The sequence below is a fragment of the Rhinoraja longicauda genome, chromosome 15, assembly GCF_053455715.1.
Source record: "Rhinoraja longicauda isolate Sanriku21f chromosome 15, sRhiLon1.1, whole genome shotgun sequence".
Classification (NCBI taxonomy): domain Eukaryota; kingdom Metazoa; phylum Chordata; class Chondrichthyes; order Rajiformes; family Arhynchobatidae; genus Rhinoraja; species Rhinoraja longicauda.
The window spans coordinates 18,351,221-18,375,097 of record NC_135967.1 but is presented as its reverse complement, the minus strand read 5'-3'; the positions used below and the strand labels follow the sequence as shown (position 1 = coordinate 18,375,097).

General features: G+C 40.3%; 1 protein-coding gene across 2 annotated transcripts in view; it reads left to right on the top strand.

Annotated features, from left to right (window-relative positions):
* Nucleotides 1–23,877, top strand: part of tnmd (tenomodulin) — a 125,663-nt gene that overhangs the window by 79,530 nt on the left and 22,256 nt on the right. For both annotated transcript variants that reach the window (XM_078411937.1, XM_078411938.1), the window contains one exon: nt 1,733–1,846. In XM_078411937.1, coding sequence (XP_078268063.1) covers nt 1,733–1,846 — 114 coding nt within the window. The remainder of the gene's footprint in view (nt 1–1,732; nt 1,847–23,877) is intronic.

Below are 23,877 nucleotides of genomic sequence, written 5' to 3'. Positions count from 1 at the left end.
TCCTCCCACACTCCAAAGACTTACAGGTATGTAGGTTAATTGGTTTGGTGAATGTAAAAATTGTCCCTAGTGGGTATAGGACAGTGTGTTAATATACAGGGACCACTGGTCGGCGTGGACCCGGTGGGCCGAAAGGGGCCTGTTTCTGCGCTGTATCTCTAAAGTAAACTAAACAAGTGCAATGACAAGGAGTCATTTGTACAGAAGGGTCAGACTTTGAACCACAGTAACAGCCGTTGCTGTGTCAGCACAGAGGAGGAGAACAAACAGATTTTCAAGTCTGAAGAAACAGATGCCTCTTGGGTTGTGACAGGTGACACTTTAGGTAATGCACCCCAAACAGAATGCACTATCCAGGAAATTCTAACAAGACACAACTTGCTTGGAAGGTCTGTAAATCATGAAATGGTCCTTAAAATACCACAGTGATGATCACCTAAGGCACTAATCCAATTTACCACTACCTCAAGTTTTATGCCATAAGGTGATTCCGCAAATAGGTTATGAATAAACCATTATGCATCAAGTTTCTCCACAGCAGAATCACTTAAAAAAAATTGTATATCAGATTTTGCTAATCCAGACCACACCACTGCTTATTGTACATTTATAATTGCCTTGAAAAGAAATTGATAGACTACCTTTGTACTCCCTCAATAGCAAGACTGTCCTTCCTCAAATTAGGAGACCAAAATGGCACACAATACTCCAGGTACAACTGCACCATTCCACAAACCACTGTTTCTTCAGGTGAAGAAGGGTTGTGCTTTTCCCTCAAAGAAAAGTAATGTCAGCTGAGAAAAGATACTTTACTTGGGGAAAACATTATGACACTTGCAGAACTCTGTTGCTTTTGTTCCCAAGTCTTGCCACGAGTATATTACCATTTCACCTCCTGAGGACACTGCATGTGCAATTTCCATACAGCTTCCTCATCAGTAATTCATTGAGCTGCGTTCCAGTTCCCCTTTGTGCCTTCCCTCATACAACATTGGTTTTCCTGTCCTGCAGTCAAGTTCTCTGAATAGAGAGGACTTCCTTATGTACATAATAGGTTATTCTTTTCGTTGCCCTTCAGTTGATTGTCCCCTCTCCCTGAAAAAAAGGTGCATCGATGTTGATAACTGTACTCATCACTTGCAGAGTTTCTTTACAGAAACCAGCTACAGACAGCTGGCATTGACTTACTTTCAACTCCACAATCCCAGAAAGAATTGCAGAATCAGACTGTGCTCGTGATCACAAGCCTTAAAAAGCATGCAAAAAACTTTGCTTCAGGCTTATCATCCTTGGCCACCACTTTTTCCTCACTGTTCATAGTCCTCTGCTGAAGCCAACTTGCTAAAGACCCATCATTACCGAACCCTATAAATAAAAGGTCATCTGCCAAATAAAAGTTTGGTGATTTATTGTATAAATAAATAAATAAAACAATTTTAGGCCAAAGTCATTTTTCCCTCGAATGAGGGAAAAATAAATGGATGCACAATGTAGTTGCAGATTTTTAAAACAGCATCTCATTCTTCTTTTAGTCACTGAATTGTACCGAGTTCAAAATCTGTAATGACAGGCAAGGGAGGAAAGAGCTCTCAATGGCTTTGGCAGCTTCAGGCACAGTCTGCATTTATGTTTGAGGAATAAAAACCTATCACTAGTCCTGTTATTTTTTTTACATTTTGTTTTGCTAACATGTTTGCGCAGTATGAAGAACAAATCACTTTTGTTTTAAAAGGGACTAACAGGGATACGGTTCGCTGGAGGAGAAAAATGCTACATCAAAAGCCAAAATAAAATCATTCTTCCCAATATGACACCCATCAAGACTGAAGAAGAATTGATTAACCTGGTACGTATGAGCTTTTAAAGTGTTTCAATGAATTACATTTGTTACTTAACTCAAGAGGACAAGGACAATAAGAGGAAAAAAACTTTAATTAATGGTCTTTCTAATGCTGCTCTTTTTTAGTGATTCAACACAGCTGTGGCCGTCGTGTAAATGTCAGTATCCCACTCAGATGTGGACAAGTTGAAGTCATTCATTACCATGATAACCAATTTAATTGTGCCAGGGTCTATATATCCAAACACACATATATACTGTATATATATATGTGTGTGTATAGGTATTGTCCAATATGATCTCCCAAAATGTTTCACAAGATTAGGTTTCTGCACATTAGCTGTAAAAATATGGGATTTTGCAGTGATTCATGTACTGTATTAGAAAGAGACCCATCCAGTTCCATCACGCTTTGTTGAGAGAATTGCAGCTGCTGCCAGTCAAATCTTAAGGAACCACTCTCGTGGGTTCAGCCACAATCAGTTAAAAAACAAAAATCTGCCATGAAAGCAATGGAAAATGCAGTGTGTGGAGATGGGGGAGGTGTTGAGGCAAATGATCCAATGCCTTCACTGTGTCACTTGCTACATGTGGCCTCAGGCCCCCACGAGCTGTGGGCTGATTAGTCGCGCAGGTATTACAGCATCTTGCAATGGGCCGCATAACAGAGAAATGCTGTCACTGATGAAGGAAAACTCATGTTAACAAACATCAACATCATGTCACAGACTCTTTAATTGGCATACATTTACTTAGGGTTCTGTCTCTTCCCTCTTCTCTCATACTGAATCCTAGCTCTGAAAAAAAGCTCTGAAAAAAATAGCAGGGCCCCTGGCAAAATATCATCTTTAGCCACAGTAGAGGTTCCGAAAAACTGGAGGGTGCCGAATGTTGGGTCTTTATTTAAAATGGCTGCATGGAAAAGATGGGACTACAGAAAGGTGAGCCTAACATCTAAAGTAGGCATGTTATTTGAGGAGATTCTGAGAGACATTTGGAAAGAGACATTTGGAAATCAGCATGGCTCTATGCATGGTAAATTCTTCTCACAAATTTGATTGAGTTGTTGGAAGGGGTGACCCAGAGGATCGACCAGGAAAGACAGTAGACGTTGACTATGTAGACTATGATTGGGCCTTTGACAAAATAGCACCGGGCAGGCTGGTCTGGAATGTTAGATCAAATGGGATCCAGGATGAACTAGAAAAAAATTACATTGATTTAAAGGTAGAACACAGAGGGTGGTGTTGAGGAATGTTTTTCAGATTGGAGGCCGATAACAAGTGGGGTGCCACAGGAATCGGTGATGGCTTCATGGTTGTTTGTTATTCACATTAATGATTTGGATGTGAATTTAGATGGCATGGTTAGTAAGTTTGCGGATGACACAAAATTCAGTGGTAGCGCGGATAGCAAAGAAGGTTATCTAAGATGGCAATGGAATCTTGATCAAATGTGCCAACGGGCCAAGGAATGGCAGATGGAGTTTAATTCTGTGATATGTGAGATGTTACATTTTGGCAAAACAAACCAAGGCAGGACTTATATAGCAAATGGTAGGACCCCAGGGGGTATTGTAGGACACAGGGACCTAGGAATGCATGTACATAGTTCTATGAAAGTGGTGACACAGGAAGACAGGGCGCTGAAGAAGACCTTCATTGGTCAGGGTATTCAGTACAGTAATGGAGATATTATGTTAAGCTGTACAAGACATTGGTAAGTCCACGTTTGAAGTACTATGTACAGTTCTGGTTGGCTTGCTACAGGAAAGATGATTAAAATGGAAAGAATACAAAAACGATTTAAGACGATGTTACCAGTTTTGGTGGGTTTTGGATAAAAAGGAGAGGATCGATAAGCTAAGACCTTTTTCCTTTGAGTATAGGAGGCAGAGGGGTGATAAAAGGTTAATAAAATCATGAGAGGGGATAGATAAGGTTAATAACTGGACTCTTTTTCTCAAGGTAGGGGAATCTAAAATAAGAAGGCATAGTTTTAATGTGAGAGCCAGAAGATTCAAAAGGGAATTGAGGAGCAATTATTTCATGCAGAGGGCAGTGTGTATATGAAAGATGTTAGAGGCAGGTACAATTACAATATTCGAATGACACTTGAACAGATACATAGGAAAGGTTTGGATACAGGCAGGTACAAGCGAGTGGGACTCGCTGGGTTAGACAACTTGGTCAGCGTGGACGATTTGGGCCGAGAAGCCTGTTTCTACTTTGTACAGTTCCATGACTCTGTGACTCAAAATTTAAAGCAAATATTTCAAGAGGGAAAGACTTGTTTGCTTCTTGTCCATTTCTGCATGACTGAGCATTGAGCTGAAGGAGAGTATGTTAGTCCCACGTGCTCTAATCCTAGTATTTTAGTGTACTCTGCCGTAATTAACAGCAGCATGACTTCTGGTACATTTGGCCAAGTGCACCTCATTTGTCAGGAGTATAAGCAAAAGAGAACAGTATTTTTCTTTGGTGGGACTGTGGCTGTCAGTGAAGGTCTGCATCACCACTCACACTAACGTCCTGACCAATCATGTCAATGTGGTGTGAATTTACTGTCGCCTTTCATCACTCATCAGAGATTAGCACACATTCCTCTTTATCTTCATTAACTTCAATGGTAAGTCAAAACACAGCTCTGGGTTATGTATTGGACATATTTCCATGCCTCTAAGCAAACATGAACTCAATTTTTTTGCAATAACCAAGTTCTGTTTCTGCAAACTGGAACCTAGATGCCCATTATAACAAAGAGTTGTTTCAAAGAGATAAATTCATGTATCACATGGCTCCACTCTATGTGCAACAACTTTGGACGCTCAGTCATTCTAATACGAACGTCTCACATCACCAGCATTCACTGCTTTTTTTAAGCCCACTTTATTCTGGTAATTTCAGACCTTTATCTCATCAATCTACCCCTCCCCAAAGATATCCCGATTCTCGGGCACACTCTCTCAGCCAGTTCCATGTATCATTCAGTTTATCTTGCTCCCTGCCCTGTCACAGATATCCCCTTCCATGCCCACTTCGTCCTTTGCACTTGAAACTTCTCGTTCACAACTTTCCCCAACCCTGATCAAATTCTGCATTGCTGCCCCCACAGCTCCAGAGACCCGACTTTCATCATGACATCTTTGTGCCGTCTGTGTGGAGTTGGCATGTTGCCCCAGCAACCACATGGATTTCATTTGGGTGCTGGTGGGCTAATTGGCCATTGCACATTTTCCCACATTGTTGTTAAGTTGCAAACAGGAAGCTGATAGACAGAAGAGAGCATTTGCACTAAGGCTGCTGGGAAGTAAGAGAGAGCAAAAAAAGTTCAATCTTCTTCCCTTCATTCTTCTCCCGCGGTTGGGGCACTTGAGCCTTCCGTTGTCGGGGCGATCTTGGCTCCCACAGCTGGCAGTCGAGCCCTCCGCATCGCGGAGATCAAGCTCCCACAGCTGGCGATCGAAGCTTCCGTGTCGAGGCAATCGAAGCTCCTGCGTCGGGGCGGTGGAAGTTCCTGCGTTGGGGCAGTCGATGCTCCTGTGGCTTGGAGCTCCCGAAGTCAGTCTCTGACCAGAGACTGCAAGCTCCACGATGTTAAAGTGTGCAGGTTCCACAGTTGGAGCTCAGAGGTCGATCCCTGACAAAGGGATCGTGAGCTCCTTGATGTTAAGTCTGCAGGCTCCCGCAGTGGAGCTTCCAAAGTCGGTCTCCAGCAAAGGCTGCCAACTACTCATTGTTAGACCGCAGTGCGGACGGAGATACGATACGGAAAAACATCGCATCTCCGTCTACGTAAGAGATTAGAAAAAGTTTCCCCCATCCCCCACCCTCCCACGTAAAGCTAGTTAAAGAACATTAAAACATACATTTAACGCATACAAACAAACAACAAAGAAACATAGAAAATAGGTGCAGGAGGAAGCCATTTGGCCCTTCGAGCCAGCACCGCAGAAACATAGAAGGAAGGGACAGACAGACTGTTGGTGAGACAGCCATTGCTGGTGCCACCCGGTGGACATAGAGTGGGTATATGGAATGAGCTGCCAGAGAAAGTAGCTGAGGCAGGTATATAAACAACATCTAAAAGTAATTTGGATAAGTACATGAATATAAAAGATTTTAAAGGACATGGGGCAAATGGGAGCAGCTTAGATGGTCATCTTGGTCGCCATGGGCATGTTGAGCCAAAGGGTGTGTTTCTGCACTGTATGACTCTATGATTCTGCTCTCCTTTACACATTTTTCACCAAACATCTCAGGGAATGCGAACCAACCCAATCATTGGAATATATTGCAGCAGAGTTGCTCCTTGAGCATTTTTAATCATTGGCAAAATTCTGCACACTTGTGCTGAATTAACAATGTACAAATTAGAGCTGTGATCTCCCAATCAACAGAAGCCATATTTTTGCTGTTTTCTCTTTTCTAGTTCCCCCAAAATCCGTGCATTTAAGCAAACGTTTCCTCCAATATCAGCTTCACCTGACAGACGTACTCTGCTCTTTCCCATCACCACAGTGATGATATTTTGAAATCATCCTATTTTTAAGCAGCATTGATCTTGAGTAAAATATTCACTTCTCAATTTTCCAGTGCGTCTGTGAAATGTGAGAAAAGTTTGCCATCTGCACCATTTAAAAAAATACAACATTTCCTTCCCAGGGATTTTCAGTAACAATTATTTAATTCCTAAATGGATACAAACCTTCAGATCACAATTCAATGGAGATGAATAGTTTATTAGAGTTTCTTGCAAATCACCATACTGTGCTTCTGACTATATCATTAAAATTTCAGAAAAGAGAAAACATAATTCTTTTGAGACTTATCCACTCTTGAGTTTTCATTTCTGTCTCCCTTGTGATAAACATCTGAAGATAAATTGGAAAAGTATGAACTGTTACATGGAGTGCTAGCTTATTCTAGCCTAAAAGTTGTATCGTAGAGTTTTATAGGAAAGCTTTTAAGAGTAAATTATGGCTTTATAGAAAACGGATTTCAAAACGAAATGGGGCTCAGACTTCAGGCAAACAAAGTGAACATCAAGACCAGACAGATCAGTTTGTGAAAGGTCATGGCTTGAAACTTGATTCAAGCTGTTAATTGACTTATCCTGGGTCCATTAGACAAGGCTGCAGCTACTCATTAGGAGCAATGCTGTAAGAGTTTTCCATAGCCCAAGAGAAAAGGTCAAGTAGCTAGTTTATTGACATGTCTACTCACCAATCAATAATGAAGAGGAATTCAGTGTTCTTCCCATCTGCCTTCCTGGGAACAGGAGCAGGTTTGTAGTTAGAGGGTAGCTGGAAAACGGAAACAAATTTTAAGGTTTGAGTTTGGTTAGAAGTTGGCTAAAAAACCAGATAATGCTAGAGAAACAATTATATATACCATGAGAAACAGAGACCATTTCATTTTTTATTTTGCCTCCATACAGAAATAAAATTTTATTACAGGAGAATCGGCTTAACCTGACTGTCAACAATCAATCGCCATCTATGAAATAAATCAATTTATCATTTTGCATTTGCTCCCAATTTACTAAATATTTGAATCTGCCTTCAGATAAATCAATGAGGGACCGCCAATGGCAGATGAAAGGGACACATTATCCAGTTCAGATTTCAGAGGTCATTTGTAAATTTCCTCGGTGTGGGACGAATAAAGGAATATATTATTTTAACAGCATGAGAGTGCTCCTGGATCTCAAACAGGAGTAACTACTGACTGAAGATACTATCAAAAGCAAAACCAACGAAAACCAACATACCAATTTTACATGATTATCTTTTTTTAAACATACGAGCAACAGGGAAATGCTTACAACCCCACCCTGTATCTTCTATAGAATCATTATAACAAGTATACTCTCCCAATCCTGGTATGTATATAACCCATCTTAATTGTATCAAGATTTGTACTGGAGGCACCAGAAGATATTGATTACAAGAAAAATAAAAATGTTTTCCATCAATAAACTAAATAGATAATTTGAATCAATATGTTGAAACAATAAGATGAATTCTGCCAAATTATAATTGTTGTGAAGGTAATTTGTAACAGAGGCAAGGTACCATAATATAAATTAATAGTTTTAGACAGAGTACCTTCTAATGCCAGCATCAGAGTAAGGTAATATTTTCAATGGATTATGAAAAAGTCTCATTAGTATGTTATAACGGAGAGTTAATCTCACCTCACTGTTATAGTGACACATTTGTGGAGGAAAGGGATAATGTTAATGTACCTCATCTTATAAAATTCTAAGGAACCTTGATTCTGTGTCCACTAATTTTAATTTCCCGTAAAATGGAGAGTATAGCTGGGAACCTCTGGAAAATTACAATATTGCACACATTAGATGTCAGCAGTGGCTCCGTCAGTAGTACTCTCAACCAACGCAGGTGTTGTGAGTTCATATCCAACTACAGACAGTAAAGCATGAAAATCCAGGCTATAGCTTGTGTACCGCATGGACAGTGTGGCACACTGCTGTCTCTGTGATAACGTCTGTCTGCCCGTTTACTCAAGGGGAAGACCCCAAAGCACCATAATGAAGGAAGAAATGGATTCTTAGTGTCTGTAACAATATTTTTTCCATCACTCAAAATGACTGCAAGGATTATTGAATTAATGCACTTTGTGGGACTTTGGATAAATTGACTACTGCGTTATATCAGTGACTTCACTTTAAAAAAGTCTTCACTGACTGTCAAGTACTTTGATGCATCCTCAACTTGGAAAGCTCTTTGCAAATGTGAGGTACCTTTTTCATCATGCTGGCAAATATCACACAGTCAAAGACCAGATTGGTACCTGATGTATTCATTAAAGTTGTAACAAATCAAACCTGAGCAGCAAGGGAAAAATGAAAAATATACACTTAGCAATATGGTATGAAAAATATTGATCATGAACCAACACTCAGCAATTATCAACTGACGCAATGAATCAGTAAAAAACAAAATATTCAATAGAAGTCAATTTTATCAGCAATCAAAAAGCTATAATATACATAGAATCCCAACTTAAAAGAAAAGAAACAGCAGATACATAGGCATTTTTTTCCAATCTTGTCTAGATAGAGGAGCTATTCATTTTTAGAATCCTTCTCTTTCCCCACAGCTATGTCTAATCTTATGCTTCAAATATTTATCTTTTCTTAAAAGATGCAATAGCCTCTGCTTCAAATATTCCCTGTGGCAAATGAGTCAATGCTCCAAGAACTGCATTAACAATTTCCTCCTGTCTTCTCTGCGCATTCCCTTATTGATAATTTTAAATTAATGACCCTTATTCATGGACTTCCTCACCAGAGGATATATATTTTTTACAGTGGGAGTACACTTAGCTCCCTTTGCTTCTCCTCATAGCTTAATGAACTCCAAACAAAAAAATCACCTTTGTTGTCCTTTACTAGATCCTTTCCTACTGCCTCACATTCAGTTTTACAATGTTGTTTAAATAAAGGGTTTGAGTCTGGTTCCCAACATATTCTAACCACGTATTCATTATCAGCAAACGATCTGGCAGTATGACTGCCACCCCAAGGTGCTCCATCAAAATGTGATGGTTACAGGCTGATAGCAACATAAGGGAGGCCAAGCAGGTAGGCAACAACTGAAGTATCGAGGCAAAATCTGGCCAAAGTCTGGAATGCCACAAAGTCACCATGGAGATGCAGTATAGTTTATAGACACAAAATGCTGGAGTAACTCAACAGGACAGGCAGCATCTCTGGACGGAAGGAATGGGTGATGTTTTGGGTCGAGACAATTCTTCAGGCTGAGTCAGGGGAGGGGGAGATACAGAGATTCGGAAGTGTAAGGTGTGAAAACGAGACAAAGGGGATGGAGATCAAGGAAAATGTAGAATAGATCATTGTTAGCTAGGAGAAGGTAACAGCAAAGCAAACAGAGATAAATTGTAAAACAGGACAGTCAGACTGATCGGAGAACTTGGAAGGGGGAGGGATGGAGAGAGAGGGAAAGCAAGGGTTACTAGAAGTTGGAGAAGTCATTATTCATGCCGCTGGAGCATGAGCTGTCCAAGTGAAATATGAGGTGTTGCTCCTCCAATTTGCGCTGGGCTTCAGTCTGACAATGGAGGAGGCCCAGGACAGAAAGGTCAGTATGGGAATGGGAGGGGGAGTTAAAATGCTGAGCAACCAGGAGATAAGGTAGGTTTAGGCGGATTGAGCGGAGATATTAAACAAAACGATCGCCAAACCTGCGTTTGGTCTCGCCGATATACTGTATAGGAGTCCACATCTGGAACAATGGATACAGTAGATGAGGTTGGAGGAGGTACAAGTGAACCTTTGTCTCACCTGAAAAGACTTTCAGGGTCCTTGGACGGAGGGAGGGTTAAAGGGACAGGTGTTACATCTCCTGCCATTGCAGCGGAAAGTACCTAAGGAGGGGGTGGGAAGGGACGAGTTCACCAGGGAGTTGCAGAGGGAACAGTCTCTGCGGAAAGCAGAAAGGGGTAGAGATGGGAAGATGTGGCTAGTGGTGGGATCCTATTGAAGGTGGCGAAAATGTCAGAGGATTATGTGCTGCATGCGCGGCTGATGGGGTGAAAGGTGAGGACTAGGGGGACTCTGTCTCTGTTGTGACTGGGGGAGGAGGAGCAAGAGCGGAGCTGCTGGATATCGAGGAGACTCTAGTGAGGGCCTCATCTATAATGAATGAGGGGAACTAAACCAGGATCTGAGGGCTTAAGTTATAAGGATGAATAGCTGGCCCTTTTTTTTGCCAGAGCATAAGACACTGCGGGATGAATGAAGTTAGAGGTTCACAAAACCATGAGGGTATGGGCAAAGAGTGTGCTCGCAGTCTTTTGCCATCAATAGGGGAGTCCAGAACTAAATGGCATAGGTTTAATGTGAGAGGGGAAAGATTTCAAAGAAACCCGACGGACAATTTATTCATGCCGAGGGTGTATGTGGAACAAGCTGTCAGAGGATGCAGCAAAGGCAGGTAAATTGGTGACATTTAAAATATATTTAGGCAAGTACATGTATAGGAAAGATTTAAATGGATATGGGTTAAATGCAGGCTAATAGGCCAAGCTCAGCTATAAAACCAGGTCGGCATGGATGAATTGGGCTGAAGGACCTGTTTCTGTGGTAAATGAATATGTCATGAAAGGTTTACATAGGATAGACGGATAAGAAAATAGTTTCTCTGTCCCTCTCTTCCCCTTCCCTCCCCTCCCCCTTCTCCCACTGTCTTCCTGTCTCCACCTGTATCCTTTCTTTGTCTCGCCCCCCTAACATCAGTCTGACGAAGGGTCTCAACCCGAAACGTTACTCATTCCTTCTCTCCAAGATGCTGCCTGACCTGCTGAGTTACTCCAACATTTTGTGATACCTAGGATAGGTGGATAGTTGCTGTTCCTGTTAGTAGGTGACTAAAGGATCAGAAGATATAGATTATAAGCTGAAGAATGAAGTTAGAGGTTCACAAAACCATGAGGGTATGGGCAAAGGGGATCTTATTGAAACATATAAGATAATTAGGGGATTGGACACATTAGAGGCAGGAAACATGTTCCCAATGTTGGGGGAGTCCAGAACAAGGGGCCACAGTTTAAGAATAAGGGGTAGGCCATTTAGAACGGAGATGAGGAAGAACTTTTTCAGTCAGAGAGTGGTGAAGGTGTGGAATTCTCTGCCTCAGAAGGCAGTGGAGGCCAGTTCGTTGGATGCTTTCAAGAGAGAGCTGGATAGAGCTCTTAAGGATAGCGGAGTGAGGGGGTATGGGGAGCAGGCAGGAACGGGGTACTGATTGAGAGTGATCAGCCATGATCGCATTGATTGGCGGTGCTGGCTCGAAGGGCTGAATGGCCTACTCCTGCACCTATTGTCTATTGTCTATTGAACAAAAGATATAAGAAAAAGGCAAGGATGAAGAGGCAGGTGATGATTTAACATACATTGCCTAAAGTGGTGGTGGCCACAGTCCATCAGGGCTTTCATAAAGAATTGTGTAGATGCAGTAAAAAGCCATTATGAATTGGATGAGCTTGAGGCCCTCTCCTCTGATAAAACATTTCTGTGAATATAGAAACCTGGATCTATCTTTGGCTTAGGCAAGTTTCTTCAAGATGTTTCCTGGAGATTTATTTGTTGTGAAGAGGAGCAGGTGTACTCTTCCACCTACATATTCTCCAATGTAATTTTTCCTGTCGCAGACCAAAAGGAACCTAGATTAATATTGACCTTTTTTTCCTTTTTATATATATCTATAGAACCTGTTTACACGCTTCTGACGAGATGACTCTTTTATTCTGCTCTCCCTTTTCTCATCTTAATCTTCATTTGGTGAATTCTGACACTTTCCAATCCTCAGGTATACTGATTTTCTTACAAACAATTCCAATCTTTTCTTGTTACCTAATATTATATTTAGTTTCAGTTGTTAGTCCCAGTTGGATTGCTTTGCCTGTTGTGTTTGTGTGTGCTGTTGTAAGATATGTATTGATTTGTTAAATTGCCCATTACCACTGCCTAACCACAGTCATGTATTTTAATACATTTACCCGTGTACCATAGCCAACTCATGCTCTTGTAGGTTTATGGGTTAGATGCAAGACTTTAGAATCAGATTGAACAACATTTTTTTCAATCTTAATGTAAAATTCTGTCACTTTTTGATCTTTCTTCCCTTAAGCATCCTTCAACTCCAGAGTAATTACTGAACTTTTACTCACTCCAAAGCACTAGATCTAAAATAACTGGATTCCTAGTTGATCTCTCAACATACTGATCTAGAAAATATATTGATAGATTCAATCTCTTCAATTTTTCACTGCGAAATTATATAAACTTTCTGCCTGGTAACAAAGTTCTTGCAAAAATCTTATTTTCTCTGCTTTGTGAGTAAAATGCCTATTTTATGAAGCTGTCAAATTTCACATCACAAAATTTGGTATCATCTGCAAATGTAGTTGCAGTATTACAATTGTCAGGATCATTTATTATAAATCCCATAAACAGAAGAACCCAGCAATGATTCCATGAGCATTCTTTGTTCACAGCTAATGCACCATAACTATGACCACTCATTAGTCCCCTCCATTTCCCTTTTTTAGTCTATTTATTATCCAATTTGCACATCCTACTCTATCCCAAGAGCGTTCACTTTCCCCACAAATTTCTTGTGATGCATCTTATGAAAAGCCTTTTGGTAGCCAAGATATGAATCATTCGCCGTATTATCATCATCAAACAATTCTGTTATATCTCAAAGAATCGTAATAAATCATCATCTTGCCTTTTCTTGGTAAATGTCCTCTTTGTCAAAACGATGTCATAAGAGTTTATTTTGCTGCTCTTGGTAGTCCACATCAACATGTAAAAATAAAAATGTCACTTGTCATCTAGTTCTCCCTAGTTTGTTTGTGTGTGCATCCAAAAGCTCAGCCACCTTCTCTCATTCTTTCCAAAGCTGCAGTTGGTAGTCAGGAATAGACTTAAGCAATTCAGGCTCTCAACTTTGGCCTGCTTTCATTTAAATCAAGACGGACCTGTATCTGCACCCTTGCCTATCAATTACATTTGCACATTTGTCTGGTGACTTGGACTTAACTACTTGATGCATCAGGTGTTCCAGGTTTCCACAACCTATCTTTCTGCCCCTTCAATTTTCATCAAATAAAGTGAATGTAACTTATTGAACTCTTTCATCAAAACTTCAGTATTCATTTTATCCAACTTCTATACTTACATAAAACCCTTCAGTTCTTCTCTCGTCCCACTTTCGTCAGTGTCCTATTGGTTTCTCCATGTTGTAGATGGATTCCTGTTATCTAATTTTTTTAATTCTGTGGGCAAAGAATAATATTTTATCAAAAATAATCATCCTCAAGTTTGGGTCTCACTTTTACAAGACTCTTTCTCTATCTTTCTTCCCAGTCTGAATGTGGCTCTTGTGGTTTACACAAAGCCAGCTTATTAAAATATTGCCCATCCCTCATGAGGTCTTGGCCTTTGCCAAGGTCCATTTGGGTTTCAGGACTCAGATACTCAGTTGTTTACTCTACGATTTTTCTATCTCTTTACACACTGCAGAGGGTCAAACTAGTCTTATATTTCAGTTCCCTGACCATTTTCCTATTTGTTATTTATCTTTGGAAATAGATTGACAAAATGATCATATATTAAATGATCCAATTGGTTCACTTTAGTAAATAGCCTACAGTCTTCATAGAAACGCCGTCAGCTCTGTTTTCCTCAATACCTTCACATAACATAATAATGTGTACAAAAGCATTCTCTTTAAGCTGAGTTACCGCTTTCCTCAAGACTTTCTTCTTTAAACTGTGTGTTCAGGGAATTAGTTCAGTACTATTGATTGAAAATCCTCCTTTCCTGGAGTGAAACCTGATGGAACCATTCCTGGGATAACTTTCATCACTCCGAGTTACAATTAGATACTTCCAAGTCACATTTATGCTTCTGTGTAGTTGTCAGACATGCAACAAACGATATTTTTTTTTGCAGAGAACATGTAAAGGAGATATGCAGGGCAAATGCTTGAAATGCATTGCCAGGAGTGGTGGTAGAAGCAGATCTGTTACTGTAGTTTAAGAAGCTTTTGGATAGGCACATGGACATGCAGGGTATAGATTAGAAACATAGAAACATAGAAAATAGGTGCAGGAGTAGGCCATTCGGCCCTTCGAGCCTGTACGCACCGCCATTCAATATGATCATGGCTGATCATCCAGCTCAGTAACCTGTACCTACCTTCTCTCCATACCCCCCATTCCCTTTAGCCACAAGGGCCACATCTAACTCCCTCTTATATATAGCCAATGAACTGGCCTCAACTACCTTCTGTGGCAGAGAATTCCACAGACTCACCACCCTCTGTGTGAAGAAATGTTTTCTCATCTCGGTCCTAAAAGACTTCCCCCTTATCCTTAAACTGTGACCCCTGGTTCTGGACTTCCCCAACATCGGGAACAATCTTCCCGCATCTAGCCTCTCCAACCCCTTAAGAATTTTATATATTTCAATAAGATCCCCCCTCAGTCTTCTAAATTCCAGCGAGTATAAGCCTAGTCTTTCCAGTCTTTCTTCATATGAAAGTCCTGCCATTCCAGGGATCAATCTGGTGAACCTTCTCTGTACTCCCTCTAAGGCTAGAATGTCTTTCCTCAGATTAGGAGACCAAAACTGTACACAATACTCCAGGTGCGGTCTCACCAAGGCCCTGCACAACTGCAGCAGAACCTCCCTGCTCCTATACTCAAATCCTCTTGCTATGAATGCCAACATACTATTCGCTTTCTTCACTGCCTGCTGCACCTGCACGCTTGCTTTCAATGACTGGTGCACCATGACACCCAGGTCACGTTGCACCGCCCCTTTTCCTAATTGGCCACCATTCAGGTAATACTCTGCTTTCCTGTTCTTGCCGCCAAAGTGGATAACCTCACATTTATCCACATTATATTGCATCTGCCATGCATTTGCCCACTCTCCTAATCTATCCAAGTCACTCTGCAGCCTCCTAGCATCCTCCTCGCAGCTAACACTGCCACCCAGCTTCGTGTCATCCGCAAACTTAGAGATATTGCATTCAACTCCCTCGTCCAAATCATTAATATATATTGTAAATAACTGGGGTCCCAGCACTGAGCCTTGCGGTACCCCACTAGTCACTGCCTGCCATTCCGAAAAGGACCCGTTTATTCCTACTCTTTGCTTCCTGCCCGCCAACCAATTATCTATCCACCTCAACACTGAACCCCCAATACCGTGTGCTTTAAGTTTGTACCCCAATCTCCTATGTGGGACCTTGTCGAAGGCCTTCTGAAAGTCCAGATATAACACATCGACTGGTTCTCCCTCATCCACTCTACTAGTTACATCCTCGAAAAATTCTATAAGATTCGTCAGGCATGATTTGCCTTTCATAAATCCATGCTGACTTTGTCCGATGATTTCACCACTTTCCAAATGTGATGCTATCACATCTTTAATAACTGACTCTAGCATTTTCCCCACTACTGATGTTAGGCTAACTGGTCTATAATTCCCCGTTTTCTCTCTCCCTCCCTTTTAAAAAAGTGGGATTACATTAGCTACCCTCCAATCCTCAGGAACTACTCCAGAATCTAAAGAGTTTTGAAAAATTATCACTAATGCATCCACTATTTCTGAGGCTACTTCCTTAAGCACTCTGGGATGCAGCCTATCTGGCCCTGGGGATTTATCGGCCTTTAATCCATTTAATTTACCTAACACCACTTCCCGACTAACCTGGATTACCCTCAGTTCCTCCATCTCGTTAGACCCCCGGTCCCCTGCTATTTCCGGCAGATTGTTTATGTCTTTCCTAGTGAAGACAGAACCAAAGTAGTTGTTCAATTGGTTTGCCATCTCCTTGTTCCCTATGATCAATTCACCTGTTTCCGACTGCAAGGGACCTACATCTGTCTTAACTAGTCTTTTTCTCTTCACATATCTATAAAAGCTCTTGCAGTCAGTTTTTATGTTCCCTGCCAGTTTTCTCTCATAATCTATTTTCCCTTTCCTAATTAAGCCCTTTGTCCTCCTCTGCTGGACTCTGAATTTCTCCCAGTCCTCTGGTATGATACTTTTTTTGACTAATGTATATGCTTCATCTTTTGTTTTAATACTATCCTTGATTTCCCTTGTTAGCCACGGATGCACTACCTTTCCTGGTTTGTTCTTTTGCCAAACTGGGATGAACAATTGTTGTAGTTCATCCATGCAATCTTTAAATGCCTTCCATTGCATGTCCACCGTCAACCCTTTAAGTATAAATTGCCAGTCTATCTTGGACAATTCACGTCTCATACACTCAAAGTTACCTTTCTTTAAGTTCAGAACACTTGTTTCTGACTTGACTTGACTGACTTGACTTTGTCAGGCTTTATGTGCAGGCAGATAAAAGTTGGTCTTGGCATTATGTTCGGCACAGACATTGTGTGCCAAAGGGCCTGTTCCTGTGTTCACTGTTCTATATTCCATGTTCTAATGTCAAATGAAGTTGTATACATTTTCATGTATTCATCAGTATGCACTGTTTTTCCAATCTCTTAAATTTAAATTCACGTATTATACTAATTTAATAATAATCTCCCATGATAAACAAAAGAAGAATTTGGTGATAAACAAAACTCATATAGAGTTTTTTTCTATTTTGTGATGAAAAATTATTTGCTTATATTTAACAGCATTTTACAATTGAACGTAAACACCAAGTATTCTTTAATCAGCAAAATTCTTAATTAAGTGATTTTTGTTTGCATTAGAAATCAGTCATGAGCCCTAAGTGAAAGAAACATTGGGTCAACATATTTTCTCAAACATCAATCAGAAGCAAAAAACAGAGCATTCAGCTCAGGTCCGCTATTAGACACTGTACAACCTACACTTTTGCCGGCATTGAAAATGACAATTGCTGTGTACACTACTTGTTGATGTTCAGGTGACAATGACTGGATTTTGCACTGCAAATAAATAAAAGGGACTTCAGATGAATGGTGACTGTTCCTGGAAGCTCTTATTCAGTTTCTGTTATCTCATTTTGTATGTTCATACTTTGCAGCATAATTAGGCCAGTTTATCAAATACTCAAAAGAGTTTTTCAATTAGTCTCATTCTCTTGCATGTTACCAATATCTTTTTTTTTCCCTATACATTCCTTATTTCCTAGTTCAAGCCTCTTAAAATCAAACTAGATGCCTTTAGTTTAAGGCCAAATCCAATTATATTTTAGAACTTTATAAAGTTGTTTTCAATCAGTAATGGCTGATCAATTTTCTCAATTTAAAATAATTAAGCTTTTGCTCATAATCATTAAAAGCCAAAAAATTGTTTTTAATTCTTAGTTACCTAAGAACACCTAAAAAATCGCCGTTTCTGGAGGCTAAACCTCAGGGATGCTAAAGAAATACATTATTTATGTTGTATACATTATAAATGATGTCGTTTTAGTCAAGGCCCCAGCAGCTTCAGCTTTCTCAGAACAACTGACCATATTCCTTCTGTCTCAGCTACCGTGGTACACAACACAGTGCCAGAACATAAATGTAGTGATGTAGGACTCGCCCCAGGTTGATTGCTCCAATATTTGTAAGAAAGTGCATCATTATAAATAAGATAGGAAATTTGAGTCAAAAACTTTGTCAAAAAAACACATCTCTTTGCAAGAAGATCAATATTGGCAAATAAATGTGCAGTCCTTTTAAAAAGACAATACATTCAAGAGTGCAAAAGAGCTCATTCAAAGGATCGGTGATTGTATGATGAGCATAGCTGAACTATAATGACCAGAGATTTCCCTGCTTTGTCTTTAGTCTCTCCTGAGTTTTGAGGAGAACAAAAGCACCAAAATTATTTTCTCATGGCACACCCTTGGTGGCTTTTGAGCAATTTGTTGTTTAAAGGCATAGCCATTCGCAAACAAATAGTCCTCTGGAGCGTGACAACAAATAATGTACTTGTTCCAAAATGGAAGAAACATGGTAGCTGCTTCTATTAGTAAATGAAATTAGGAACTGAATTAAAATCGAGCAAGCATTCCTGATAGGAAGCGAGATATGATGGTTAGAATGTATAAAACAGCTAATGTGCATGTATGCCATTTTGCATAATGGTTAAAGCTCTTCTCTCAGCATCCAAAGTACATACTTGCCACAATTTTTCGACTGTAGACTCAAGGAACTGCAGATACTGGTTTACACTTGCTACTAATTACTGCACTTGTGGATAACACATTTCTAGAGCTTTCAGGTTCTGATCAGGTTTTCCCAGTGATTAACAATCAAGCTGCTGCTGATCCCTATTCCACATTCAATCTACAGGTAATTTCCTACAGACCAATCTACAGGCAGGGATCAGAGCTGGGTCCCTTTTTGCTTGTCGTCTATGTCTATTTCGATGGGAACTTAGGCAGCATGATTAGAAAGTTTCTGGATGACACTATAATTGGTAATGCAAAAAATGTAGTCTAAGGTTACGACCAAGATCACTGAGAAAGTATGTAAAGGAATGGCAGATGGAATTTAATGCGGACAAGTGTGAAGTAATGAACTTTAGAAAGTTAAACCAGGGCAGGACTTGATAGGGCCCTGGGGAGTGTTGTAGAGTGGAGAGTGAGGACTACAGGTACATTTACTACAGGTACATAGTTTCCTTGGGGCCAAGGAAACTGAGAAGTGACCTTACAGAAGTATATAAAATCATCAGGGAGGTAGATAAAGTGGAAGTCAGAGACTTTTTCCCCCAGAGTAGAGAACCCTAAAACTAGAAGACCAATGCATCTAAACCCTTCTTCAGACTGATGTCAGGGGAGCGGGACAAAGGAAGGATATGGGTGGAGACAGGAAGATAGAGGGAGAACTGGGAAGGGGGAGGGTGAAGTGTAAAAGGGCCAGCAATTAAACAATTTGGAGCTACTACTGTGTAAGGGCACACAGGTGGAAACAATCAAGGCGGGGCTGACAATTACAATGGCAGGAAGTCAAGGGACCTGAAATGAGAATCTAAACACAGAACATGACACAAGACTAACAGATATGACGGGACATTACACAAAGCAAATCCCACCCACTATGCGTTCTTGTTTTGCAGGTGGTTTGATCCTGGGTGAATGTGCAATTGTTTTCAATAGAAGTGGAGCTCTATTTGGGTTTATTTTAAAAGATTTTAGATATCACAAGTAAAGGAAAAAAACAGCATTGCATAACATGACGTATTATCTGTAGGTATTTCAAAAGGCAAGAACAGGTTTTCCTAAAGACTTATTGGTGATTTTTGCTTCTCTGTTGGATGTCAAAACATATTTTTTTGTTGGTTTTTGTCAAACTAACTGGCACAAAGCAATCAGTCATTGTCATGGAAGCGTCGTAATACCTATTGGATCTATGTGTGCCCTTATTTTAAATTATTTATTTTTTGCAGCTCAGTTTAGTTTTTTGTCACATGTACATTGAAAAGCTTTTGTTGCGTGCTAACCAGTCAGCAAAAAAACAATACATGATTACAATTGATCCATTTACAGTGTATAGATACATGATAAGGGAATAATGTTTTGTCCAAGGTAAAGCCAGCAAAGTCAGATCAAGAATAGTCCGAGGGTCACCAAAGATGTAGATAGTAGTTCATGGTCGAGACCTTTCTTCAGATTGATGTCAGGGGGGCGGGACAAAGGAAGGATATAGGTGGAGACAAGAAGATAGAGGGAGAACTGGGAAGGGGGAGGGGAAGAGAGGGACAGAGGAACTATCTAAAGTTGGAGAAGTCAATTTTTCATACCGCTGGGCTGCAAGCTGCCCAAGCGAAATATGAGGTGCTGTTCCTCCAATTTCCGGTGGGCCTCACTAGGGCACTGGAGGAGGCCCATGACAGAAAGGTCAGACTGGGTTCAGGTGAGAGAGGAAAAATTATAAAGAGAGTCAAGAGCAAGAGTGTTTTATTGTCATCTGTCCCAGATAGAACAATGAAATTCTTGAGGGGGTAATTGTTTCACTCATGGGTTGATTGCTATGTGCCAGAGGAAGTGGTAGAAGCAGGACAATTGGAACGTGTCAAATGCATTTGGATAGATTCATGGGTAGTGTGGAAGGTTTAGAGGGATATGCAGGCAAATTGGTCAGCATGGGCGAATTGAGCTGAAGGTCCAGTTACTGTATAACTCTGATTCTATATGCAATTAGTTAATGTATTGACACCCAAGTTAGCAGTTTGGATGTAAGGATAGATTAAATTCTTCAAAATATGATTTGCAATCCTTGAAATGTGACAAACAGCCTTCTGCATGGTGTCATCCTCCATTTGTGAAACCATTGATCCATTCAGGATGTCATCTTGGCATTTCACTTCCTTATTCAATCCTGCTCTTCTATGGAGTTCCTGCACTTCTATGGAGTAACTTTTAAAGGTTTTTTGGTTTAGGCCACTACATAAAATTATCTCATTCCTCAATATCCTGATATCAAAGAATATATTCATCCCAATCACAGTCGAAAAACATGAATAAGAAATTTTACCCAGTCCAGAAGCAAGTTTTGACATCTTTATTATTAGTAGATAATTGCATATCCCAGTTAGCCTTTGGAAAACATGTCAATCTGTTACCATTTTGAGAGTAATTGAAATAATAGGGCAATGGTCTATTCGAACTGACCATTGTAATTTATTTTGCAATGTTACACAAGGGAATTTCTACAAGAAAATCATCATTAAAAAAATTATTATAAGGGGTACATTTGGATTGAACTCTCAGCATTCTTAATTTCAAGTCCTCTGGCTACCTGGTGTGTTAGGACACAGGTTGCTAATGCATGCTCAGTTGCATCAAACAGCATCTAACATTTCTGTCCATTCACCTTATCTATTCCCCTCACGATTCTATACGTCTCGACAAAATCACCCCTCAGCCTCCTGCACTCCACGGAATAAAAGTCCTGCCTGCTCAACCTCTCCCTTTAGCTCAGACCCTTGAGAGCTGGCAACATCCTCATAAATCTTCTCTGCACCATTTCCAGCTTAAATGCCGTGAGCCATTGTTGCAGAAACAGATGCAAGATCCGTAATGCATCGAGTAAATTCTGTTTAGGCTGCATACTGAACCCTTCACAGAAGTTTTCCTTCCTCCCCATAATCGCACGGCTCAGCAAAACAAGATATCCAGTCTGCAAAATATTTTGCAGTGATAATTCCATTAACGGCAAACACTAATTGACCTGTTGTACATCTGTGTAAGGGCAGAATTATTTCTAAGCTTCATTTGTTCCTGTCACACCGAATAGATCTTATGTACTTTATCTAATTTACAGACCTCTGTCCAATTTATTCTCTTAATAATTTATTCTCTTATTCGCTGTATCTGCATGTTCACCCTTCTGATTAGCTGTTGATGACGTTCATTCAATCAGTCAAATTCGTCAATTATGATCTCAGATATTAAGATGGATTAGTAGTTCCACCATACAGTAAACCCCAGAACAATTAAAATTACATCTTTCAGAGGGTTGTCCTCATTTTACTTTATTGTAACTCTTCTGAATATCAAATTAGAGTTGTTTCAGGAAGCTCGGGTATCTATGGTAAACACAAAGGGCTAGAGTAACTCAGTGGGTCAGGCAGCATCTTTGGAGAATAAGGATAGGGGATGTTTCAGGTTGGCACCCTTCTTCAGACCCTTCCCAACCTCATTTGGGTATCTGGTTTGCTGGTAAAAGAATACAATGTATGAGGAGAGTGTAACATTCTGGAACAAAAAATTGAGGTAGAAGACTAAATACAATAACAGTGAAAGACAAGTTTCATTTGTGCTGCCTTAATGCAGAAAAATGACCCAAGGTGGCACACTGGCACCTCAGTTAGTGCAGCCACCTCAGAACTCAGCAACCCCAGCTTGATTCTGACCTCTGATGATGTCAGTGTGGAGTCCGAATGTTTGACTGTGTGGGTTTACCTCAAGTTTCCTCCGATGCCCCTAAGATGTGCTAATTATTTGGCTAATTCTAAATAACCTACAGGTGCTGTCTGTACGGAGCTTGTACATTCTCCCCTTGACCTGCTTGTGTTTTCTCTGAGATCTTCGATTTCCTCCCACAGTCCAAAGACGTACCGGTTTGTAAGTTAATTGGCTTGGATATAAATGTAAATTGTCCCTCGTGTGTGTCGCATTAGTGTGCGGGGATTGCTGGTCGATGTGGACTCGGTGGACCGAAGGGCCTGTTTCCACACTGTATCTCTAAACTAAACTAAACCTCTGGTGTAAATCGGCAATGGGAGACTCAGGGAGCACTAATGGCCTTTTGGGACAGAATAATTTGCAGAAAATGGAGCGGTGGGATTGACCTGAAAGCTGACAAAGCTGACATGGACTTGGTGACCTCCTTCTGTGATATATGAAGAAATGAGTGTTAAGTTAGAAACAGATAACTGGCACATTTGCATCACTCCCATTTTGATCCAGCTTTTTATCCATACTGTATTTGGTTAATACAGAAGGACTGGCAAGGAAACTGTTCATATCAGACATGTGGTTGAAGGAATATTGAAGGCAATAGGGTTGACCCCACCCTCCCGCCCTAGTTCTTTCAAAAAGATTCATTTCATCAAGCTGAGGGATGGAAATAAGAACCAGCACATTGTGAAATAAAAGCTGTCAGTTGGACATCCAGATCATTTGAATACCAGGGATTGGATTGCAATTAGTCCAATCTAGTCTGACTGATTTTTGCCTCACATCTCCTACACAGCTAATTAATAAAAATCTTTCTTAAAATGAGTTTGATTTACAGAAACATTAATTGAAATAATCGCTGATGGAAAACTGGAACATCTCTTTAGTTAACAGTCCTTAACAATTAACAATTCAGTTGCTCACAAAAAAATCCAGGAGTAGATATTAAACTCCACCTGCAGTGGCTTTTCATGTTGACATTTACCCCATCCACGTCTATCTACAGCACAAAGTTCTCAGACTGTCTTTTATTCCTCTGAAAGCATTTTTGGCCTCTAATTCCATGAGATGTTGATTGCATCATTCCATGTTTGAAACTTGTATACACAAAGAAAATCTCATGACTGACACCAAAGTTCAAAATAATGGATCAAAGTATTAAAGTTTGACTTAATCTTACAAGATCCACCACTGGGTAGGATTACTAGGTATTATCCAGAAAAAAAATTGAGATTCAACCGTTCAAAGCAAAACCTCACTGAAGCTCTGCCAGCCCCCTCATTGATTAGTCTTTTACTGGCCAAAAGTCGTGGCTCCTGGCTTCAAACTACATCTTGACTTCAATAACTACTTGCTATTAGGTTTACAGGTTACTCATTCTTGTATGTAGATTGCAAGATATGAGATGCAAAGTAATCTCATTAGCATCAACACCAGTCTGCAAATGTAACACCACTCACTCGTGTAAAAAAGCTCTCTGGCCTTAGGAGTGGTGGGTCATATTAAACTTTTAGTTTAGATACAGCGTGGAAATTGGCCCTTCAGCCCACCGAGTCCATGCCGATCATCGATC